General features: G+C 39.8%; 5 protein-coding genes across 6 annotated transcripts; 4 read left to right on the forward strand and 1 right to left on the reverse strand.

Annotated features, from left to right (window-relative positions):
- Nucleotides 777-3812, forward strand: LOC109707212 (proline dehydrogenase 1, mitochondrial-like). The gene is made up of 4 exons (XM_020228336.1): nt 777-1445; nt 2484-3126; nt 3263-3503; nt 3652-3812. Exons 1-4 carry the CDS (start codon nt 909-911, stop codon nt 3698-3700), a joined length of 1470 nt encoding a protein of 489 aa, XP_020083925.1. The 5' UTR covers nt 777-908; the 3' UTR covers nt 3701-3812.
- LOC109708313 lies at nt 4538-10322 on the reverse strand. The gene is made up of 7 exons (XM_020230015.1): nt 9898-10322; nt 9327-9465; nt 8812-8903; nt 8050-8162; nt 7470-7537; nt 5884-6151; nt 4538-4912 (listed from the first exon to the last, which is right to left on the reverse strand). Exons 1-7 carry the CDS (start codon nt 10204-10206, stop codon nt 4762-4764), a joined length of 1140 nt encoding a protein of 379 aa, XP_020085604.1. The 5' UTR covers nt 10207-10322; the 3' UTR covers nt 4538-4761.
- LOC109707626 (signal recognition particle receptor subunit alpha homolog) lies at nt 11018-16195 on the forward strand. 2 transcript variants are annotated; one of them, XM_020229035.1, is made up of 10 exons: nt 11018-11154; nt 11578-12577; nt 13676-13760; nt 13861-13956; nt 14061-14213; nt 14488-14595; nt 14960-15079; nt 15188-15313; nt 15420-15503; nt 15840-16195. In XM_020229035.1, the coding sequence occupies exons 2-10, from the start codon at nt 11592-11594 to the stop codon at nt 15963-15965; spliced, it is 1884 nt and encodes a 627-aa protein (XP_020084624.1). In that variant the 5' UTR covers nt 11018-11154; nt 11578-11591; the 3' UTR covers nt 15966-16195. The 2 variants fall into 2 exon arrangements, with proteins under 2 accessions (XP_020084624.1, XP_020084626.1); XM_020229037.1 differs by lacking the exon at nt 11018-11154 and adding an exon at nt 11199-11309.
- On the forward strand, nt 18097-20844 carry LOC109707281 (LRR receptor-like serine/threonine-protein kinase FLS2). Its single transcript, XM_020228439.1, has one exon. It carries the CDS (start codon nt 18115-18117, stop codon nt 20821-20823), a length of 2709 nt encoding a protein of 902 aa, XP_020084028.1. The 5' UTR covers nt 18097-18114; the 3' UTR covers nt 20824-20844.
- On the forward strand, nt 21276-24707 carry LOC109707064 (receptor like protein 30-like). The gene is made up of 2 exons (XM_020228130.1): nt 21276-23218; nt 23330-24707. The coding sequence occupies exons 1-2, from the start codon at nt 21814-21816 to the stop codon at nt 24652-24654; spliced, it is 2730 nt and encodes a 909-aa protein (XP_020083719.1). The 5' UTR covers nt 21276-21813; the 3' UTR covers nt 24655-24707.

Raw genomic sequence — 25411 nt, forward strand, 5'->3', positions numbered from 1 at the left:
ACAGGATATTTTTTCAACATATTTTTTCACTACACGTAATGCAATCTCTCCGTACTTTTTCACTGCACATGACGTAATATCCTCGCAATCCAAACGAAGCGTTAGTATTATCTCAGTTAAAGACGCCTTTACATTAGAATCATGAGCAATGCTATTCATGCATTTGGAAAGGAGTGTATATTATGTATTTCACTTATTAGAAGGATGAGTGCATATGATACATCCTAAAGCAGGGTGTATGACACATCCTAAAACAGGATGTATGAATAGTATTTTTTTTCTTTTTTTAAAAAAATCATTCGTGGCGACCTTTGACTTATTATGTAGGCTGGTGCCATGCTGGTGTGTTTGTTCGTTTGGCGACCTTTGTTTAAAATTAGAAATATTGCAGAACGTTTGATGTGTAAACCACCGGAGCTTTTGCATGTATATGTTTACGTACCTCGTATGTTTATTTTAGAACAGAGACCTGTACGTTGACGTATCTTTGGATAAACCCTTCCATGATTATTTGGACTCGGCCACTATAAATGGAATTAAGTCACTGGGTTATGAAGGTTTTGTTGTTCGACATCTTGGCTCACACGCAACCCCGCCTTTTTTTTTAAAAAAAATATTATCTTGCCAGGTCATTCCTGAGTCAGCTTGCACGCTTGCAAATTCGCGGTAGAAAGAAACGTGATTGAGAAACTCCCGGTAGGAGAAACTCCGATTCTTTTTCCAAAATCCTTTTTTTTTTATTATTAATTAATTAATAATTACACTCGATTCCCATTAAATTATCCCAAGACTCTCTTATTTATATTTGCACATTGTCCTTCACCAGTTCCCATACGCGCGTCTAAAATTCTCAGACACCACCCACCTCCCCCAGTCCCACAACCAACTCCGACCCCTCTCCTCCGTTAATGGCCTACGTTGCCACCCGTCGAATCCCCTCGCGCGTCCCCAAACCCCTCCTCCGAGCCCTCTCCTCCGTCACCGCCCCGCCGTTAAACCTAACGCCGAAGCTCGCCGAGCCCTCGACCCGGTCCGGTTCGCCTGCGGCCTCCTCCTCCTCCGCCCTCGACCTAACCGACTCGGGCAGGCTCTTCGCCTCAGCCCGCACCGGGACCCTCGTCGCCGCGCTCGCCACCCTCTCCGCCATGGCGATCGAGCCGTTGGTGGACGCCGGGACGGCGGTGATGCGGTCGCGGGCGATCATGGAGAGCCTGCTCGGCCGGTCCGTCGTCATCGCGGCGGTCCGGTCCACGGTTTACAGGCACTTCTGCGCGGGCGAGTCGGTCGAGGAGGTGGACCGGGCGGTTCGGGACTTGTCGCGTTCCGGTCTAAGGGCGATCCTCGACTACGGCATGGAGGACGCCGAGGACGCAGAGGCCTGCGCTCGGAACCTCGCGGGGTTCCTACGGACGGTGGAGATGGCTTCGTCTATGCCACCGACCTCGGTAAGCGACACGTGTTCTTTTTCTCCTTTTTTTTTTTTTCTTTTTCTTTTTTGCTGGGTTATTCGATTTACCCCGTGTTTGGGGCTTCGTAGCGGATTCATTTGGTTTCGAATCTGATCCAGTGGAACCTCTCTACCGTGTGGAATCTTCGAATACGACTCGGACCCAAACGTTCTAATGACCAATTAGACGCCCGTAACGACGCCACGTGGGCGCTTCATAAGCGGAGTTGCGTGTAAAATGATCTGGTGATTGATGTGACATTTAATTTCCTAAAAACAACTAATTTTAAAATAACAATATATTTTGTCAATATTTTATTTTTTATTTAAGAGAAAGATAATTATATTAAAAGAAATTTAAATTTAACTGAATAGTATCAATTATTAAATTTTTTTTGTCATTTACTTTTCGGTACTGTTGGTGGCATTTGTCTTAGTCACCCAGTTTTGACTAGTCTTTTTCAAATATGACAAGCGGTTGGTTCTCAACGCCACGTAGTGAAAAGTAATAATCGTTCAATTTCTTTTATTATTATTTTGACCCCGAGAAAATGGTTTGATTTTGATGTTCGAAACTGCTGTGTCTTTTGTCACAGGCACAAATTAGTACATATTTGGCATCTACTTTTTAAATTTTATGGTGACGTTTACTAACAATAAATTGTATTAAATGCTATAATATGCATGCTTAACCACATTAGGTGGATTAGCGTGGAAAAAGTTTTATCAACACCATAGTTTAATGGAAAGAGTTGAATATCAACAAGTGAGTTGTCATTTGCCACCCTTTACAAGGTAGTATACTCGGTCAATCGCCAAATTAGAAAGATTCTTATATCACAATTCATTGTTGACGTATAGATTCGTTAAATTTGGTAATTGTTTCATTGACCGAGTTTAACCGAAAATGATAAATCTGATCATTATTTAGTAAAACTCTAGCTGTTAACACCACTTTCCTTGGATGTGTTGCTGAAGTAAATCTTTTTTCTCTTTTTTTTTTTTTTTTCGCAATTTTGTTTTTGATATTGAACAGGCAACTGTGTGCATAAAGATTACAGCACTATGTCCAATTTCATTACTTGAGAGGATCAGTGATCTACTGAGATGGAATAAAAAAGACCCATCATTCGAGCTTCCGTGGAAAGCGCATTCCTTTCCAATCCTCACCGATTCGAGCCCAATCTACCTCACCCCTTCAATTCCAGAGCCTCTAACACAAGCAGAAGAGCTCGAACTCCGGTCGGTGCACGAAAATATAGCTACTCTCTGTGAACAATGTGCTAAGTACAATATCCCTTTACTAGTCGACGCGGAGTATGCATCAGTTCAACCTGCAATAGACTACTTCACTTACTCAGCTGCTCTCAAGTATAATAGAGGAGATTGCGCTGTTGTTTACGGAACAATGCAAGCATATTTGAAGGATTCTAAAGAGAGGCTGGTGAATATGGTAAATGCCGCGGAGGAGCAGGGCTTCTCCATCGGGCTTAAGCTTGTGAGGGGTGCTTACTTGACAAGGGAGACACAATTGGCTTCGGCTTTCGGGGTGCCTTCGCCTATTCACGGGAGCATTCAAGAGACTCACAAGTGTTACAACGAGTGCGCATCCTTCTTGCTCGAACGAGTGAGGCAAGGATCTGGAGCAGTCGTGCTTGCCACCCACAACGTCGAGTCCGGTAAGCTCATCACTTATCACTCTTGCTTGTTCCAGGAGCAAGGCTAGCATGCAAATCTTGCGCACCTCTTAACAAGAATGTAAGATCATGCTAGGTTAATTGTGGAGCTAACTATATATCCATGCGGTGCTTGTAGGACGACTGGCGGCAGCAAAAGCTCAGGAACTGGGGATTGTAAAAACAGACCAGAAACTGCAGTTTGCGCAGTTAATGGGAATGGCGGACGGGCTTTCATTGGGGCTCAGAAATGCAGGGTTCCAAGTGAGCAAGTATTTGCCCTTCGGACCGGTGGACCAAGTCATTCCATACCTCCTTAGAAGGGCTGAGGAAAACAGAGGCTTCCTTTCTTCCGCGGCACTTGATAGGCAGCTCCTAAGGTATTTGTTTGATTTTTGTGATAGAAATTGCTAGACATACATGCGAAGAAAATAACTGGATCTTTTACTAGTAGTATATCAACATTCTATTGTTTCTTTTTTTAACAAAAGAATTTGTCTTAATGGATCATTGCAATGTTTGTCACAGGAAGGAGCTAAAGAGACGGCTGAAGACTGCGGTTCTGGGACGGGATTAATTATTGAAGTATATTAACAACATGTACAGGATATCATATTCTTATGTACACCATTGTGTAAACTCTCTTTAAGATGTATGTGAAGGTAAAAAAAAAAAAAAAAAAAAAAAAACGCAAGACTCATAGATGAAAAAAAGTTGATGTAAGTGAATAAAATAATAAAGTTTCTGATTGCAACAGCTGCCCTCTGCAATCTTGCCATCCTTTCTTAGCATTGCATTTTGTAGTTTTCTGTTCACTGAAGATAACGCCTTATCCGTTATAGCTCGCTTAAAAAAACTTTGCCAACGAAGCTTTCGTATTGGTAGGTTGAATTTTGCGCTTGAGAGAATGGGCACTATGAGAATTTAATGCATGTTTCTGAGTTGGCGCGGTTGGTTGTATGGTTATGAGATTGCAATCTTATCCATCTGCAAAGCATTAAAAAATAATGTGTTCGGATGAGTTCCTAATAATCTCTTTGGTCAATTTCTTATCTTTTCTATAGAAAAACTAAAAATGTTATAGAAAATGTAGTTATGATATCTGCGTACTGTCATAAAATTCAATTGGGAACTGATCATTTACGGATATTATCGGAAGCAGAAATAGTTCATTTGCAGAGAATTCTTAGCTTTCTGAGAAGGTTATAATGTTCAGGTCTAAGAGCTGCATATATACTATGCAGGTTAAACATAACATTTGACAGCGATACTCGCAAAATATATTAATTTCAACCCTTAAAAATTCGTAAATCTTACTAACAATAATCGTGATCAAATAAGCATACACCGGAGAAGAGCACAAAGTTGCAAACTTTTGCCATTAAAGCAGAAATGCAGATGAAAGACAGAGATGTCTAAATCTTCAATTTAAATATCTAGTTTACACGAATTAAATGCCTTCAGATGCAACCAAGTTGCACTTATAATCGGTCCTCGGAAACTTGAAAGATATAAAATGCAGTACATAATGTAACATGTTGACATGGTTTACGAAAAATTAACGGCATCTCGAACGAAGTCCAGCAATAACTCCCTGGAGAACTCCACGGGGCAGTATCAGGTGAATAATCAGTTTCTTCAAAAAGCTCGCGCTTTTATGATATCGATGCTCATCTCGCTTGGATCCGTCGCCTGCAACTCAACTTGTATGCCGTCGAGCTCCCTCTTGAACCTGTCCTTGGAGCTCGCGTACAGCATCTTACTCCTTACCTTTGCCGCATCCGGTGACCTGCAACATGGAGTTCTTAAAGAATTTGATTCATAAATAAGACCAAGAATTTTCAGGCTCTTATGCTTGAGTACTTTTTTGGCATCACTTTATAATTTTGTTTGCGCATGTTTGCTATTGTAGAATGTTTACTATTGCATATTCTTTTATGAGTAGAGCTGCTATACTATTGGAAGCATAAAGTAATTGATGCTTTCGATTTTTTAACCCTTAGATCAACCCCATTGATTATTTCTAACTATTGGATTAATATCATTAACCAATGGGGACCACTCAACCCTAAAGGGACTGCTATCATCCCAACTGTAGAATCTTTGATCCAAAGGCTAAAAAATCAAAAGCACTAATTACTTTATACTTTCGATAGCACAGTAGCTCTACACTTCTTTTATTGTTCTAAATAGGCTATTCCTGTAAGAAAAAATGGGATCAAACTGGCCCTGTGGTATATCACAGAGGGACTGAAAAAATTAAAACTCCTAGATATAATTACTTGATATAATGTTTTTTTTCGTTAAAAGCTTATTTGAGATAACGTTTCTTTTGTAGTATACAGCTAATGCAGAAGCTTAATTTGACATCAAATTTGATCTGCAATATATAAAAGGAACTGCAAATATTTTGACACCCTAACATATATGACTACCCACCACCGAGATCTGTGAATTTTTTGGTCCGATCCATAATGGGCCGGGCCCAAGATGAGAAACTTGGCCCAAATACAAGCCCATTTAGATCCACTAAATACTTTTTTTTTTTTTCTCTTTCCAGATGTTTTGTGCATAGCAAAACTAAAACTCAGAATCCGAGGATACCAACTAATAAACAACTAATAAATGTGGCAAACTCTTTACCCTATTTATCCAAAACTCTAAAAAACTTTACCTAAATAAGAGTATCACTCGAGTTGAGTGTATAAACCAATCAAAAATCTTGTGTTAAAGATTTATACGACAAAACGAATCATTTACCAGGAGATGAAGAAGATCTTGCTCTTCTGGCAGTTCTCGTCGGTGATGAAGTCGAAGTCGAAGACCGCGTAGCGGCATTCATTGTGGGGCAGGCACGCGGTGAAGTCGTCGTAGCTCTCGGTTGGCTCCCCCAGCCTCTCCACCATCACCTGCTGCACCTTCTCGTCGATCTTGAACACGATGAACCGGAAGTTCCGCTTCGCCTTCAGCTCCAAAAACTTTATCTTGCACTCGTCGCTCACCGCCATTCCCGACGCAGAATTGGCCTTGATTTGCCATCACAATATAAGTATATCACAACCATCGAAATGATTTCGGCGTTCAGCATAGACTCTACGTGAATAAATGTTTGTTTTCTTTTTTTAAGAATGACAAACACATTAGCGAACAATACCGTATACATACAACTCTATGTACCAAACTCATTTAATTTTGGAGAGTAAAAATGATCTAAAACGATGAATGTATATAATACTAATTTCACATGTTATGTTCAACCAAAATTACGTGAACTATTCATAAATTTATCCGAAAATCGTAGATTAGTATAAAATTGTGACTAAGATTATGGAGAGAGAGAGAGAGAGAGAGAGAGAGAGAGAGAGAGAGAGAGAATGCCTCACCATGGTGTTTTTGTTTTTGTTTTTGTTTTTGTTTTTTTCGTATTTTTTCTTGAGATTGATGAGAGAAGGGATGAATGAGAAAGGAGAGGAGAAGGGAGTGAGGGGATATGAGGAATGTGTGGGGAGGAGAGAAAATGGAGGAGGAAATAAAGGAGATGAGGAGGGGAATTAATGGAGAGCTCGCAATGCACTTTCTTGATGCCACGTCTGGGTTGTTTCCGTTGACCGTGTCCTCAAGTGTGTGTATATATATAGCCCTTCTTTAATTACAATTACAATAATACAATAATTTGAAACATGCTCCCCACCATACAAAAAAGCCCAAACTAAGGCACCTCTGTTTTGGACCAGCTAATTAAGGCACTTCTATAGAGAGAAGTGACGTGGGATACTTTTCTTAAGTAATGTGAATCGTTTGCTTTGTTATTTTTAAACAAGATAAATTATCTTATAATTAGAATTTACTACAGAAAATATTATGGTTGTGAGGGGCCCTGTAATGGATTACAATTATGCTTTTTCATCAAAGCTTTTTACAGAGGCCTAACTATTGTTATACTTGCATAATGCAACTTATTTCTCAATCTCAAGCCAATAAGATTGACTGAATAAAAAAAAAACACAAAAAGAGTCCCCGGATTTAGTAAGACTAACAAATTTACCAGCATTGACACCAGGAAAAGAAGAACACGATCAGAGAGAATCTCAACTCGCAACAGAAAAGTATCAAAATTCATATTGATTAGAGTACACGTTGAAAACTGGTGATCAAAATTAAAAATGGTAGCTCCTTTTTCCTCTACCTGCACCTCAAAAACCATGACTTTCCTTAACCAAAAAAATTTACAACTTTGGGTCCCTTTTTAATCTTTGGTTTCGCATTAGTTTTCATTTTGCCCGCACCACTCCCTGCATCCGACTCTGATTTAGAGTATAAGTCGGCATCTTTCTTGTCGTTCTTCGCTTCTTCTGCAATAAAATCATCTTCAAGATCATCTCCACTTCGATAGACGCTCTGCAGCCCCTGCCGGCTATTTTCTGGTGTGTTTCCTGAAATGAGAAGAAGATATTCTAAACCAGTTAGCTAAAAATACCAAGCGCTGCTTTCATTCTAGATCGAGGTGAAACTGATATTAACCAATGCCTCATAATGAAAGTGCAAAACTTTATCTGACAAAATGTCATGATTTAATTAAGCCATCATAGCACCGGCACAGTTGTTTCACGCCTACAGGAGGAAAAACCTAGGTCCACAAATCATTTGTTTTTCAAAATGCATTCTACAATCAAGAGTGCAGATGACTATTTTCGCATTAAACAAAGTACACCAGAAACAATCCTTAAACAAAAAGTCTTCCTCGGAGAGGAGTCCAAACAAATCTAAAGGGCCACCGAAGAATATTAATAACTTAAAGGTTTGAAACATTTTCTCAAACTGACAATGCAACTCTCTGGTAGTTTCAATATTCTTAGAGGCCAGGTACAATGCCATCAACAGGTTCCAATTTGATAGAAGATTGAAGATATGAATGAGAATAAAGACTCGGGTTCACCTGTGTTCTGTGGTCCAGCAGAGGATGCCAAATCTTTATTGCCTTTATTTGGACACAGCCTGGCTAAATGGGTAACTCCCCCACATATCTTACAGCAACCACCCTAATTAAAACAAGATTTATGAAGTTATCAATCACGTTACATGAATGGCAGAATAGTGTGAACACACAGTTGTCAGGGTTGAGTGCTAATTAAGAGCTTGAAAGAGTGGTTGTGTCCCATGTCTTTAAATATCATAACAAAAGATAATTAAGAAAGAAGTTCCTATAACACCTGCAATCTCCATCACAACATATCTGATCTCAATTACTAGCTAGTTCCATAACACATGTAAAAAATAATGAGACCTTACCCATAATGACCGTAAGAGTGCATGAACAGGAGGAAGATATATAATACAATGAGCACAAGTACACAACTTATAAAGTAGATCAACAATGGGGATATAGCAAGCCAATACGAAATAGTTGTCTGATGTTGCCAGTTACTGAAGCTGAGGCCTTAATATGGATAACACTATAGAATGTTCTCTGCGCATGTCAAAATTTGGTGGCAAACTAAGGAAAACCAAGATTCGTAAAGTATGGCAAAATAATGATGAAAAAAAAAATCAGACCTAACATTCTGATACACCATTAAAAATTTTCAATGTAGAGAATGTGGAGTACCTAATGAATGAAGCGAGTAGCTTGCTACCTTTTTCCTAAAAGAAAAGACGAAGAAGAAGAAGAAGAAGAAGAATGTGGAGTACCTTTGGGTATATTCCATGTTCATTTTTTGGACAGTTCTTGCTCAAGTGTCCACGTTCTTTGCAAATAAAGCAGCTGGCAAATTTTGTACCTCCTGCGTACAAAGTAGCAAATGAGTACAAATCATTTACAAATAAGCTTGCCCTAGTGCAAACATAGTTACTAGATGATGTTTGCTTATGTAAACTACAAAATTCCAGTTTATGTGATAGCTCCTGAAATTAGAGTAGATATTGAAATGGCAGTACTGAATAAACTGAAGTTTGCAGTAGCCTAAGATAAAAGATTAATAGTGGAAACTAATAGTTACAAATTGACAATATAATATCCCTTCTACTTGTAGTTACAGAATAGCCACACCAACAGGAATAGCTCAATTGTCGGACCAAAAGTTGCATTAGATATTTTAAAATAGATAAACAATGCTTGGTAAAGCATATGTCCAATACAAAAATTGATTCATGTTAATAAAACGTTGTATATCAAAACAACCATAACCAATAATACTAGTAAGTACCATCTTCGGCGGGTTTGGGACACTTGGAAAGAGAATGTCCGACTTCTCCACAATTATAGCAATACTTCTTGCCAGCAGTATCACTTTTCTCCGGGCAATTCTTGAGACTATGTCCGCGCTGCCGACATAGCAAGCATATCTGGAGGAAAAAAAGAGAGGCAAAATTGTTACCTTTTAAAGATAACGAATTGTTACCCCAAAAATTGATCTTTTTTGAAAAAAAAAAAAGGTATAGTATTCGCACTTCAACTCAGGCATGGCGGAGATCAGGTGAACTATGCGATGAAGCACAAAGAGATAGGTTAATGTAAGGGCTACAAGACCGGAATCTAACCAATCAAATGATGGATATTGGGATACGAAAGGCCTCGTGAAACAGAGGCGGCTTACCATATTGCTTAGATCAATTATTATAGATCGCAGCGAATAACGAATGATTAATCTACAGTACACATATAAAACTGCACTAATCAAAAGACACAATCAAAATATGAATCAAAATTAGGGCAAATATCATAAGTGCAAAGGAAGAGAAACATAACGAAATTGAAGTAAAAAAAAAAAATTAAACCTTATTATTCTCCCACTGGGCCTTCTCAGGGCACAGCTTGGCGATGTGGTCCTTGGACTTACAGATGAAGCAGCTCTCCCCGGGGCGCATCCCGGGGACTCGAAGAGGGTGTTTTCGAAGAGCGGAGCCGCTCCTTTTGGTGGGTTTCCCCTTTAGGGTTGCTCCGTTGCTCTTCTCCAGCTTCTTCTTCTTCGTCTTCTTCGTTGGATCGGAGGAGGAGGGGTCTTTGGAGGGCTCGGGCTTGGGGAAGAGGTTGGGATGCGCCTCCTTGAAGCGCTTCCGCGCGAGCTTCTGCCTCTTGCTCACCATGTGTTCGATCGAAGTCCTAAACGCGCTTCTCGCGGTTGCGAACTCGAAAAAGAGTAGATTGTTTTAAGCACGCGGCGGATATAACCAAATCGATGCTCGGAGCTGGGACCAGACCCCAACTACAACTCACTTTGGCTCTACCATATGGCTAGAGTCAGAGTGCCTTTTCTCTCGGATTTTAATTACATTACTATTACTCGTATGTTTCTATAAAATAATAAAATTATAAATTTATTTTTTAAGTTTTATTTTATGCATTATCTTAATTTATCATTGAAGCGCAATTATTGAAGACTAGATCTGATGTCATAATTTAGCCGTGGCATTGGTGATACGTGGATGTATGAATGTGCTAAATTTTCATAATATATTTCTTTTCAAAAAGTTAAAACGATTGTGAATACTTAAACTATTTTTAAAATTTAAAATGCCAGATGTCGAACTTAAAAAGTCTGAAAATCAAAATAGAACGCGACGCAGAGTTAGGATACTCACTAATGTTACAGCTTATTATTATTTTTTAATTTATTTTTCAATTGATAAATAAACTACTACCTTCATATGATCCTTCACCATGAAGAGCTGTTATGTGGACCGGTCCTATAGACCAGGTCCAAGCAAAAGAAATTAAAAAAAAAAAATCTTTCCTATATCAAACCGTATCTACCGCAGCATCTTCGAAGCCCAGCCCACGTCGCGCTCCGGCCCACGTGGCCTAGTTGCTCGCCAACTTTCGCCCACCTCCATCCGTTGCGTTCAATGGTTCGAGTCTAATGTCGCGTGCGGTTCAAACTATATATATATTATATATATTTATATATCCTCCGCTAGAAGGAACGTTGGACCCGTCCGCTTCCTCCGCCTCCGTGTTCTACACCTTTTCTTATTGTTTTTTTTTTTTAATTTATTTTTTATTTTCTTTGTTTCTCCAATCCGATTGTAATAAAGGTATTTTCTTAAATCTTCTTCTTTTGCGTTTTCTTTCTTCTTTTTTTTTTTCAGATTTTTATTTAATTTTTTGCTGTTTTTGAACGACGGATCCGAGTTTCTTTTCTCTCGAAAATTAGTTCGCTTCTTCAGAAATATCTCAGTTGATCGGTCTCGTGAGTTCTCCTGATTATTTTCCTTTCTTATCTTGATTTTTCCGCTAAGTTTTATGTTGATTTAATATTGATTTGATCGTTTTTTATGTGATTTTAAAATTCCGATCCGATCCATTTCTTGATTTGTTCCTTCAGATTTTAGACGATGTTCGAAATTGGGAATGATTAGATCGTTTTTTTTTTTTTTTGTAGTTACCGTTTCTTGATCTATCAGATCCTGATCCGTTTGGTTTCTTGATCTGTTCTTCTTCTTCTTCTTGTTGTTTAGATCGAGGAGGAGGGATGTTGGAGCAGCTTCTGATCTTCACCCGCGGGGGGCTGATCCTGTGGTCGTCGTGCCGTGGGCTCGGCAACGCGCTCAAGGGCTCGCCGATCGACGCCCTGATCCGGTCGTGCCTCCTCGAGGAGCGCTCGGCCGAGACCTCCTTCGCCCACGACGCCTACACCCTCAAGTGGGCCTTCCACAACGAGCTCGGCCTCGTCTTCGTCGCCGTCTACCAGCGGATTCTCCATCTCCTCTACGTCGACGACCTTCTCGCCGCCGTGCGCCGCGAATTTGCCGAAATCTACGACCCGAAGCGCACCTCCTACGATGATTTCGACGAGACCTTCCGCCAGCTCCAGAAGGAGGCCGAGGCCCGCGCCGAGGAGATGAAGAAGTCCAAGCAGGCCGGCCGCGCCCCGGCCGTGCCGGGCAAGAAGCAGGGTGCCGGCGGTGCTGCGCAGCGCGACGCTAAGCAGAAAGGCAACGGCGCCGGCGGAGGTGGATCCGGAAAGGACGATGGGGATGGGGATGGGGATTCGGGGAAGGGACGCTGGTTAGCCAACGGTAATGGAAACGGCCAGGAGAAGGGCGCGAGGGAGCGGTCGCACGCTCCTCCGGGCTCTGTTGTTGTTAAAGGTAAAGAGAATGGCGGCCCCCAAGCGGGGGCTTTCGATGTAAATAAGTTACAGAAGTTGCGTTCGAAAGGTGGCAAGAAGAGTGACAACACTAAGCCGGCTTCGAAGGGAGGAGAGCCGAAGAAGATCGTGAAGAAGAACAGGGTTTGGGATGATTCGCCTTCCGAGTCGAGGCTGGACTTCACTGATCCGGTAGATGAGAGAGGGGAGGGGATTGTGGAGGCCGTGGCGGCGGATCAGGGTGAGAGCATGATGGATAAGGAGGAAGATTTGAGCAGCGAGAGTGAGGCTGAAGAAGAAGACGAGGAAGTGGAGGGTGCCAAACCTGGCGCGAAGAAGAAAGGGTGGTTTACATCCATGTTTCAGAGGTAAATTTGTTAGTTTATTTTTCCTCTCTTTACTTTTACGTTCATTATTATCTGCAGCTGAATGAATGGTTAATTTTGATCCATTCATTTCGATGGATTTCTATTAGTATAACATGCTAGATTTCATAATAATGCTTAACTGCATTTCTGTTGCTCTCTGTGCACTAGTTGGTGAATTATATATTGGTGACAAATCTGTTATCTTTAGATAGATATTCATGTTCTTTGTTTCGTAATGTTTACGTTTTTACTTTTGCACTTATTTCACTACTCACTAGCTACTATAGGGCTTTGAAATTTGTGCTTTGTGATGTATGTCATTGATATAATCAGCATTTCATGGACGGGTGTTAGATGTGCTGAGGCTGTTGATAGTTGGAAGTTTTCATTTTAGATTGGTCCAACAGTGTCTTTATGTGTGATACAGAATTTTGATTGAATTTTTTTCTTTTTCCCTTCTCCTGACATCTTCACAGAACCACATAAATTGGTTAATCTCCCCCTCTTAGAGTAGTCGTCATCCATCATTGTTATGTGGCCACAATTATCAGTAGTTGCATGTTAATGCCGAACACACTACTTATCATGGCTTCCGTACATCATTATGTCTTGTTAATAGATCTTCCTCTGTGATGTCTATTACTCACACTAACCAGCCGTTTTGCTCATATTGTCACGCTCATCACGTTCTCATACCATCAGCTAGGATATGACATAAAAGAGTGACGTTTCATCAGAACAGCTTCTGTCTGTTTTTGCTTGTTGTGTTGTTTTAAAAACAACGCCAATTATTACTGCACCTTCATTTTAAGGATGGATAAAGGTTTTGTTCAATAAACACTACCTTTTTCTGACTAACATTTTAATTAAGGAAGTTGGATGATGACTTGTGGACTAACAAGACTGATACTACCTTTGAACTATTAGAGACTAATATGTAGCTTCACGCCATACTTTATCGTTGACATACTTTCGTCAGCAGGATAGTGATTATGTAAAATGTAGTTCTCTAAGTCCTTTTCGTGTGACTGGAGACTGGTACATGGCTTCACGACCTTTGAATGATAAGTTTTCTCATATTATGATTTTCTGATTCAGCATCGCTGGTAATGCTATTATTGAGAAGTCAGATCTACAACCAGCTCTGAAAGCTCTCAAGGACAGATTGATGACTAAAAATGTGGTATGCATATTGTGATAATTTGTGTTTTTGATAGGTGCTTATCAAATATACAGGATACAGGTTGTCTTGGTGTTTTCACTAATTGCTTTTGGAATTTCAGGCAGAGGAGATAGCTGAGAAGCTTTGTGAGTCAGTTGCAGCTAGTCTTGAGGGAAAAAAGCTGGGATCCTTCACCAGAATATCTTCAACTGTTCAGGTTTGTCAACAGCAATGTACTATTAAGTTCTAATATAACTGTTGGCTTGTAAAGCATATGTTCATCATCCAAGCATTCACGTTGATGTTGGATAACAACTGCAGACGGCAATGGAAGAGGCTCTTCTTCGCATTCTTACTCCTAAACGCTCCATTGACATTTTGAGGGAGGTGCATGCTGCTAAAGAGCATGGAAAACCATATGTTATTGTGTTTGTTGGTGTGAATGGAGTTGGGAAATCTACCAATCTTGCAAAGGTCACCTCTCTTCTATTTTACTCATCGAACTTATCCTTCTATCATGTCTCGTGCCGCTAGCGCAATGGTTTAAGTCTTAGGCTTGCAACCGTATGGTTGCAGGTTAGTATTGTTTCTATTCTCCAGTTACTCTGTTTGGGAACCCCACTTTAGTGGGGTCATAACCTGATAACCATCCTTTATTTGTTGCCTTTTGGTAAGTACCTATATACAGTTGGAGGAAATCTGAAATGTGGGTTATCTTTATTTTCTTTTTCTTTTAATGTATTGCCAGGTTGCATACTGGCTTCTTCAACACAATATCAGTGTCATGCTCGCAGCATGCGATACCTTTAGGTCAGGTGCTGTTGAACAACTGCGCACACATGCCCGCAGGCTTCAGGTAATTAGACTTATCTGTGTTTCCATGCCTAGTTTGGATGAATCACGACTAAATTATTCATCCACTTTGCTTTCCAAGAAAGGGACGTATCTCTTTGTTATTTTGTTTGTGAGATAAAAGCAAAGAATATCTGCCTACTCCTGGCAAAATTTTAAATATGTCATACGGTATTTGAGGCATTCAGTCGATTTTATGTCATTTGCCAAATAACTGGCCATTCATTGTGTCATATACTATAGAAAGTCATATTAATCTCGTTGGGTCTTAATATGTCGATAGTTTGTTGGGTTGGATTTGGGTTGTACTTAGTTTCAATAATTTTCTTTATATATTTCTTATCTTTCTCTTAAAAAATGCTTTGCAGATTCCTATATTTGAAAAAGGGTATGAAAAAGATCCTGCCGTAGTAGCAAGGGAAGCTATTCAGGAAGCAAGTCGCAATAAATCAGATGTTGTTCTTGTTGATACAGCTGGACGGATGCAGGTAGTTAGCAACACAGATGCTTTTCATGCTTGTTGGATTTCAGTTTGGATAGTTCTGTTTTCTGTGTCCTTAGTATGTTGTCTTTTTGTTTTTTAAACAACTTGTTAGGACAATGAGCCACTGATGAGAGCACTCTCCAAGCTCATCAATCTCAACAGCCCAGATTTGGTTTTGTTTGTTGGAGAAGCTCTGGTTGGAAATGATGCTGTTGATCAACTTTCAAAGTTCAACCAGGTATGGTTTTTTTTCCTTTTGTTTAAGCATATCGGAGTACCATTGGTTGAGGAAATAGTCTCTATATTTGCCTGATGTTGATTATTTTTGCTTCTGTGGATTGCAGAAATTAGCTGATCTTTCAACAGTTCCTAACGCGAGATTGATTGATGGCATCCTTCTCACCAAATTTGACACAATCGATGACAAGGTTTTGTGTCAAATAACTTTTCACAGTGAACGACTAAATGTTAAGCCAAACTTGTAGGAGACCTCATGAATATCGTGATTTTTGGCTTTGCCACCCCTGAGGCATTGAAAAAATATGATATATGTATATCATTCACTTCTTATGCAGCAATAGTTCTCCGCTATCAATTACTTTCTCATAGGCTAAATCCTAAGACGTAGTTTTAACTTGTAAAATTCAAGGGGTGGATCTTAAATCACGATTCTCATAGGGGGATTTGGTTTCTGCTTATTAGTTGTTTATTAGTTGTATATTTGAATCGATGGTTTTTCTGAGGCTGCTGTAAAATTTGTGTAGGTCGGGGCTGCTCTTTCTATGGTGTACATCTCTGGAGCTCCCGTGATGTTCGTTGGTTGTGGCCAGTCTTACACTGATCTCAAGAAGCTGAATGTTAAGTCTATCGTGAAAACTCTGTTGAAGTGAATGTGATATTTCGCTCTGTCTCGCCTGCATGGCTTCTATTTTCTTGTTATCTTTGAATCCCCTATGACGTCATCATCTTGGCACTGGAAGTGGATCATTTCATGGCTACAGTTTTTCATATTAATGTAGTTGTTTGTTTTATGCGACGTAGTGTAACTGTAACCAAGTTAATGCTGTAAGCAGGTAACTGTGTTCATCGTTTGGATGGTGCCTTTTTGGTGTTTGATTTCCGCCCCGGCCCCTCTTTTTGTATCTGTCATTGATTTTATTAACTGATATCGATAACACGCAGATATAACGTATGAACTGAAAAACATGCAATAAATAATTGAGAGGTGTCCTGCATTAGCTTAACTAAGGCAATTCATGTGCTTCCTCATCTCAATTGCATCTGAATTTGGATATTCATTAGGCTTGTTGACCGTTGGATTATCATTTTAAGTTTGTTGAACCCGAAGAATCTATGCGTATTTGGATGTTTCCTTTTATATACTCAATAGGTAGAACACATCGTTGAATTTTATGGTGGCGAACACCTGGCAATGATTTGTAATAAAATAATAATAATAGTAATAATAATAAAATACTTGCAAGGTATAAACATAAACTATTGTTGGATAACTTGGGAATTTTAGTTAACTGTACAGAACAGTTACATTCATGATGTGCTTAGAGCTGGTTGATATATCATGAATAAATGCTATCGAGAAGAAGATATATTTACTTTGGAATGTTGTGCTTCCCATATACTTACATTCATGATGTGAAGGATATTGATTAGTCAATAAATGCACAATAAATATACTACCCACCAACATTTTCTTCTGTATAACCATTCTCGTTGGTTTCAAAACGGGCACCATTCCTTCACTTTTCAAGCTAATGTCTGGTGATTTTGAGCCTCCTTTGACATTTCTACGAGATTTTCCTTCCAAAAGAGGGAAAATTAAAGCCTTCCCTGACAATTTTCTTTTGAAGAATCTCTTGTACATGTTGATTAATTCAACGAGTGGTGTATGCATATCTAGAACATCTTGTTCATATTGCCTTTTTTCTTTAGAGAAACGCTATTTTAAGTAACATTATTTTAAAAAGTTGTGATAATTTATTTAGTATGATCCTTTCGACAGCTTCTTTTTCTGAAGGTAAAGGTAGAAGTTGCAACAAGAAGCTCATTCATACGGTGCGGTGCCGGTCAACTGAGACATACGTGGACATCTGAACGTGTAAAACCATTCAATTGCACGGTCAAAGCACTTGTTTCCGCATTTCAATTGAACGGTCAAACCATTTGACAGTGTACGTGCGTCTGTTTCACTTCGTGTGTTCAAATCGCATCGGCATATTCTCCAGTCTCCACCACAATCATTTATTCATCATCTCATCTCATATGTACCTTGACTGTTGATAACTTAGGTAGTTTTCTCTACTCCTGGAGATGATCTTACCATACAAGACAAACTTACTGAATAAAAAACGGCCATTATTGAACCGAGTGACATAAATCCTTTGTCCTAATTTGGCACCAAAATTTTCTAAATAGATGTAGAACAAAACAGGTCCCTGCCACATTTTGTGCGCCTTATTTTGCCCCAAATTATGAAAATATATTAGTCCTGGTGCCGTGGTGGTTCGCTTAATTTTAGCTTAAATTGATCCTTTTTGCAAGTAGTTGCTTGTCTGTTTGGCGTGACTTTTAGGTATTTTGACCATCTGTGAAGCTGTTGCAAATTAATATTTCAAGAATGGCGCTCCTTAAATAAGCACTTCCACATCACCTCACTAGAAGCTCCAACTGGTCAACCTCATTCTAATGGGCTTTTCCAGAAGAGATATTGGAGCCTGACATTTTAGAATCATTCTTTAGGAAGATATTTGTTAGCCTAAAAACAAATTTGCGGTAAACCAAGATGTAGCGATAAATAGAGATATTGGAGCCTGACATTTTAGAATCATTTTTTAGGAAGATATTTGTTAGCCTAAAAACAAATTTGCGGTAAACCAAGATGTAGCGATAAATTGCTAGTGTCATACGTTACCTGCTGCATATATTTTTCTCCTTCATTGACCAGAAATTATCAGCTTCTGGGCGCAGCCACTATAAATAGGCCTACTATAGTATAACATGTAAGTAAAATATTCTAGTGCAATGGCTTATTCGATCTCTATGTCACTAGTTCATATCATTGTGTTTCTGTGGATCCAAATCAAAAGCGCTTCTCCATCAGAATTGTCCTGCAATGAATTCGAGCGATCGGCTCTTCTCAAACTCAAGCAAAGCTTTAAAGATCCTCTAAACGCGCTCTCTTCATGGAAAGGCTTCGATTGCTGCAGTTGGAAAGGAGTCGAATGCGGCAACTACACCGACCGCATCATCGGCCTCAATTTAAGTAGAAAATCTCTCGAGGGTGAGATCAATCCTTCTTTGCTTGAATTGAAGCATATAATCTCCTTAGATCTCAGCTTGAACGATTTCAACGGGACCGATATACCGGACTTCATTGGTTCGCTCGCGAATTTGAGGTACCTTAACCTCTCCAACTCTAACTTCGTGGGGTCGGTCCCTCATCATCTCGGCAATCTCTCTCGACTTCAGTACCTTGACCTTGGATCGGACGAATCGATAAGTATTTCCGGCCTAAGTAATGATGATCTTAGTTGGGTTTCGCGCCTTTCTTCTTTGAGATATCTCGACATGAGGATGATTAATCTCCGCAAGGCTACAAATTGGCTTCATGAAGTGAATGAGCTCCCTTCATTATCAGTGCTTAGATTGTCCTCATGTAATATATACACCATACCTCAATCTATTTTACATCTCAACCTTACTTATCTTACTGTTTTCGATCTCTCAAGCAATAACATTAGGTCAACATTGCCTGAGTGGTTGTTTAATATGACTAACCTCAATGTTCTTGATCTTAGTAGAAATTTTCTTAGCGGTCCAATCCCCGGCACCTTCCAGAACATGCCATTTTTGAAAGTACTTAATCTTGGTCATAATTCTTTATCTGGCTACATTCCTTTGTCTATAGACCAGCTCACTTCCTTGGAAGAGCTATATCTCAATTCTAATAGATTAAATGGCACTCTCCCTCAGATTATAGGACAAATGTCCACATTAACCATCTTAAATGTATCGTCGAATCTCTTAACCGGAATCGTCACGGAATCGCACTTTGCTAACCTCAGTAGATTGAACATACTCAACCTATCTTTCAATAACTTCTCCTTGCAGGTGAGCTCCAATTGGACTCCTCCCTTTCGACTAGATTCGATCTACATGTCTTCGTGCCGATTGGGTCCTCGGTTTCCTCCATGGCTAATCACGCAAAAAGGTTATGCCAAATTGGACATTGGTAACGCAGGAGTCGTAGATTCATTACCAACCTGGTTTTGGAGCTTAACGAGTGAGATCGTGTCCCTGAATCTCTCTCTAAACCAGATAAAGGGTAGTTTACCGCCTTCGTTACATTCTATAAGCATCACTTTCATGGATTTAAGCTCTAATCTCTTCGAAGGCCCTCTTCCTCGCCTTCATCACGGAATCCAAATGTTGCAACTCAACGACAACTCGTTCGAAGGGACAATTCCTTTGGATTTGGGCCATGACATGCCTATGCTAAGGTGCCTACAACTCTCTAATAATCTCTTCCACGGTCCCATCCCTCGGTCACTTTGTGAATTGGATCAACTAGTGGTTCTTTGGTTAGCTAACAACAACCTCACCGGAGCAATACCCGACTGTTGGAGTAATCTAGGAGCACTCGAAATACTCGACTTGGGGAATAATAATTTATACGGGAGAATTCCTGAATCATTTGGTTACATGAATTCTCTTGTTTCATTGCACTTAAACAACAACGACCTGTTCGGAGAACTCCCTTTATCTCTGAAGAACTGCACTCTTTTAACTCTTCTTGATCTCTCCAACAACCAATTATCCGGAAACATACCAACATGGATCCCGAATAGCCTAACCAATTTGATTATCCTTCGTCTTCGTTCAAATCGATTCATCGGTCCAGTCCCGCCCGAGTTATCTCGTCTTAACTCGCTTCAACTGCTCGACATTTCGATAAACAAGCTTTCAGGGACTATACCAATATCTTTTGGGAACTTTACATCCATGAAGAAGACGAAAATGAAAGGAACTCTCCTAGGCGAACCATGGAGCGGCTACGAAGAACACTTGATGGTGTGCATAAACGGGAGGCAACTAAGATATACCAAAACTCTTTCTCTAGTCACAAGTGTTGATCTCTCAAGCAATAATTTGTATGGAGAAATCCCGAGTGAGATAACAAGTTTAGTGGGTCTTCTTGTGCTCAATTTATCTAAGAACGGGTTATCAGGAGAGATCCCGCAAAACATTGGCAATATGGGGTGGTTGGAATCCTTAGACCTTTCGAAAAACCAACTTAACGGTCAAATTCCGCCGACGTTGTCAAATTTGACTTCGTTGACTCATTTGAATTTGTCTTTCAACAATTTGAGCGGGAGGATTCCGTTAGGGTTCCAGCTACAGACGTTTACCGATCCTTCAATTTACGAGGGGAATAGTGGTCTGTGCGGACCACCGTTAACGGAGGGGTGCTCACAGAGCTCAATGAACATTACTTCTTCCAACAGTGGCGGGGATGATGGGATTGGAACATTGTGGCTCGAGTTGAGTGTGATAGCAGGGTTCGTTACGGGAGTTGTGGTTGTGTTGAGTGTACTACTACTGCAGAGGTCGTGGAGGCTTATGTTTTTCGTAGCCGTTGACAAGGCTTTTGATTGGGTTCATGCAAAAATTGGCAGGAGTTCAAAAACATCGATCATTGGTGTATTTGGAGAAGATAGAGAGAACTTTTAAGAAGCAATTTTATGTATCAAATACTTGATCATTTTAACTAGCTTCATATTTTTCTTTTCTTTTTGAGAAAAGTAGCTTACATTGTAAAAGTAATTTAATGCATATTAGACCTTTCTATGATTTGTCTACTTTGCAATCGCCTTTTTTTGTTATTTCTATTTGTGTGCTCGTCATGACACAATGTGAACCGACGCTAAAACTTCTTGGAACCTTTAAAACGTCCAACAATTTCTCAAATTGCCGCTTTCGATGTGAAAGGGTTTTTGTTCACTCTTCCACGCAGGGGACAAGAAATGGACTTTGTACCCCTTTCTTTACGCCAATATGAAAACGCCTATTAAGATTCCTAATCAGGTAAACAACAGTAGAGACAAAGTTAACGTTAAAATAATTTCAGAATATATTACTACATCCTTCATCATTTAACTGAGTCTGAGCTCCTATCAATTTAATTGAGTTTCACGGAATGGCTCAGATTGAGCACTCCATTCTTATTTTTAATTAGTGTGTGGTTTGATTTTGATTTTGAACCTAGTTTGATTTCCAAGTCAAATATGGAAGGGATTTTTTTTGGTTCCTTCAGAATTTATCTTAATGTTATATATACTCTCTTCATTGTTATCTTTCTCATTCCTCTGTTTCAGTGTGTCCAAGCAACAGCATCTTCTTACACAACTGGGTCAAGCATAGGTCCACTAGCAATAGATTATTGCCTTGTGCTCCGGGCAATACACGGTAGTATCAACACGCATGTTTCATTTTCATTTCATGTAATAGCCTTTATGATTATGTTACTGGGGACTCTTGGAAAAATGAACCACAATCTGTAGGCCAAGCATTAGTCATATATACAAAGTTCTTGATTTGATTGGTTGACTGACTTGAAGAATCATCTTCTTCTAAATCAATTCTTCTCTTTATAAATAGATGAAACTTTTAATCTAGCTCAATACAATTTAAGCTCACATTTCTCCAGCAACTCTTAAAGATATGAAGGGTTCAAATTTTCTTTCAATAGCTATGATCTTTATGTTTCTATCTTCATCCTTGAGCTTGGGTTGTGTCACGTCGGAGAGGCGGGCTCTTCTTAATCTCAAAGAAGGCCTTCAAGATCCTCTAAATGAGCTCGCATCTTGGAAGGGCTTCGACTGCTGCAGCTGGAACGGAGTTGATTGCGACCACAGCACTGGGTTCATCTCTAGTCTCAAGCTAAACAACACGGCATTAGGTGGTAAGATCAGTCCTTCTATACTTGAATTGAAGCACTTAACATCTTTGGATCTCAGCTTGAACGATTTCAACGAAACCAACATACCGGAATTTGTTGGTTCCTTAAGAGAACTGAAGTATCTCAATCTCTCGTCCTCGAACTTTGGTGGGCCAATCCCTCACCAGCTCGGTAACCTTTCTAAACTCGAATACCTTGACCTTGGAGCCGGATGGAGCAGTGTGATTAATAGGCTAAGCGATCATGATCTTGGTTGGGTTTCTAATCTTTTTTCTTTGAGGTACATTGATATGGGTGGAGTGAACCTCACAATGGCGAATAATTGGCTTGATGAGTTCAATAAGCTTCCTTCTCTCTTAGAACTTCGATTGTCGTCGTGTTCCATAAACGTCATTCCTTATAGTCTTCCTTTCCTCAACCTTAGCTCTCTTACTGTTCTTGATCTTTCTAGTAACAATATCAATTCAACATTACCGCCGTGGATCTTTAACATGACAAGTCTCTCTATGCTCGATCTTGGCGTTAACGCCTTTCATGGGGAAATCCCGGATGCCTTTAAGAGTTCGTCTTCTCTTTCGACCATCATCCTCCACTTTAATCATTTAGAGGGCAAAATACCAACAACAACGGGAACACTCTGCAAAATCGAATATGTGGATTTCTCATGGAACAACTTCAGTGGGGAGATAACCGAATTAGTGGAAGGGCTATCTCAGTGTCATCCAGCGCCAAATTTGACGCAACTTATCCTAGCCCATAATTTGCTATCTGGTTCTATACCTTCATCTACTGAGAATTTGTCGTCGTTGCAAGTACTCTTTCTTCAATCTAATAGACTAACCGGAGTCATTCCAGAGGGTCTGGGACGGCTATCGATGCTAAGACGATTAGATGTGTCCTCCAATCTATTAAATGGTGTTATTTCCGAAGCACACTTCGCGAACCTTAGTAGGTTGAAGGAGTTCGATATCTCTTTGAATAACATATCTTTAACCGTGAGCTCCGACTGGGTTCCTCCTTTTCAGCTTAACATCATCTCCATGCCATCTTGCCATTTGGGTCCTGATTTTCCCGCGTGGCTTCGAACCCAAAAGGGCTTCTCCGAACTGGACATCTCCAATGCGGGCATTTCGGATACACTCCCGGACTGGTTCTGGAACTTGACAAGTGAGATAGCTTACTTAAATTTTTCTCAAAACAACATCAGCGGTCGCCTACCATCCTCATTGCAATCTATTAGCATTACTCTGATGGATTTGAGTTCGAACCGCTTCGCAGGGTCCCTTCCTCTGTTTAATCCTAACATCACGGTGTTGCACCTCTACGACAATTCATTTGAAGGAACTGTTCCTTTAGATATCGGAGCAACATTACCTATGTTGAAAAATTTATTGCTTTCAAATAATCTCATAACCGGTACCATCCCTTCGAGCGTATGCGAGATGGAATATTTAGAGGTTCTTGGGCTTGCCAACAATTTCTTATCAGGAGAATTGCCGCGGTGCTGGGGAAGCACACAACTTCTGAAAATACTCGATTTCGGAAATAACAACTTTCATGGAAGCATTCCTGCATCACTTGGCTCCTTAACGTTTCTTGTTTCCCTGCACTTGAACAACAATAGCCTCTCAGGGAAGCTCCCTGAGTCACTGAAAAACTGCACTGGTTTAGTTACACTTGATCTCGGCGACAACCGATTAGCAGGAGAAATACCAATCTGGATGGGAGAGAGCTTTCCGAATTTGATGGTCCTTCGACTTCATTCGAATAGATTTGTTGGTAAAATCCCGACGGAACTATCACTTCTCACTTCACTACAGGTGTTGGACATCGGGAACAATAGTCTCTCAGGAACTATTCCGATATCTTTCGGCGATTTTACTGCGATGATCGAGACTCAGAAAAGCGGAGATCTTCTGTACGAAATCTGGGGCAGTTATGTCGATAATGTGGTGCTCTACATGCAAGGGAGAGAGCTAACATACACTAAGACGCTTGATTTGGTTACAAGTATAGACCTCTCGAGCAACAAACTGCACGGGAAAATACCTGATGAGCTAACGAATCTTGTGGGTCTAATCGATCTCGATCTCTCGAACAATGAGCTCGTCGGAAAAATCCCCGAAAAGATCGGTGCTCTTAAAATGCTATTGTCTTTGGATCTATCAAGAAACAAACTTTACGGTCCGATCCCTCCGAGCTTATCGACCATGACCTCTCTGAACCACTTGAACTTGTCATACAATGATCTAAGCGGGCGAATTCCGACCGGTTCCCAGCTCCAAACGTTCAACGATCCGTCAATTTACGTTGGAAACACCGATTTGTGTGGGCCGCCGTTGAGCAACAAATGCCCGGATGATGACAAACATCCGAAAACAAATGCTACTGCTAGTCATGAAAATGAATCTGAAGCGGTGTGGTTCTATTCTAGCATTCCACCAGGATTTGCATTTGGGTTGTTGCTTGTGTACGGTGTGATGTTATTTAAGAGCACCTGGAGGTTTGCATTTTTCTTGTCCATTGATAGCATGTATGATTGGTTTTATGTGACAATTGGGGTGAATATGCGCAGACTGAGGAGAAAGTTTGGGGCTGAATAAGTGTATTAAATTATCAGATTTGTAATGTGCATGATTTTTACTTCTTTTAAACAGATGCTTTTCTGCTGGATGTAATTATAATTTTCATGACTAGGATTGAGTGGTTCCCACAAATAATAATATTAATCTAAAGGTTAAAAATGATTAAAGGGACTGATCTAAGGATCAAAAAGTCAGAAATATCATATACTCTATTTTTTCAATAGTATGATAACTTTATATATATATATATAGATATAGAGTTTTTCTAGAATACTATCGGTAGTAAACGGCTCGGTTTACTACCAATTTATTTTCTATGATAGAGCTTCCAAATTGATGATCGGCACCGTTAAACATGATTTAAACTATTTAAACTATCTGGAAATCAAATTTCACATATTTTCGATATTGTTCTCTTGTCCATCAAGTGGACAGAAAAATGAATGGCTGGAAATGAATATTCTTTAAAAAGTGATGATACAATTTTTATATTTGAAATCTAGAGTCTAGATCTTATTTTAAATAGTTTAAAGAATTTTCTAACAAAAATTTAGTTGATTTGAACTCTTCTATACCGTTAAACAAGCAAACGCACCATATCGGCCATTAAAATTATAGATTTTGTGTCCCTTTGATCGTTCAGTTAGTGATGCCAAAAAATCATAAAATTTGATTTCTAGATAATTTAAATGGTCTAGATCATGTTGAACGGTGTCGATCATCGATTTGGAAGCTCTATCATCAAAAACAAATCGGTAGTAACCTGAGCAGTTTA

This window comes from Ananas comosus, linkage group 3 (assembly GCF_001540865.1).
Source record: "Ananas comosus cultivar F153 linkage group 3, ASM154086v1, whole genome shotgun sequence".
NCBI classification, from domain to species: Eukaryota; Viridiplantae; Streptophyta; class Magnoliopsida; order Poales; family Bromeliaceae; genus Ananas; species Ananas comosus.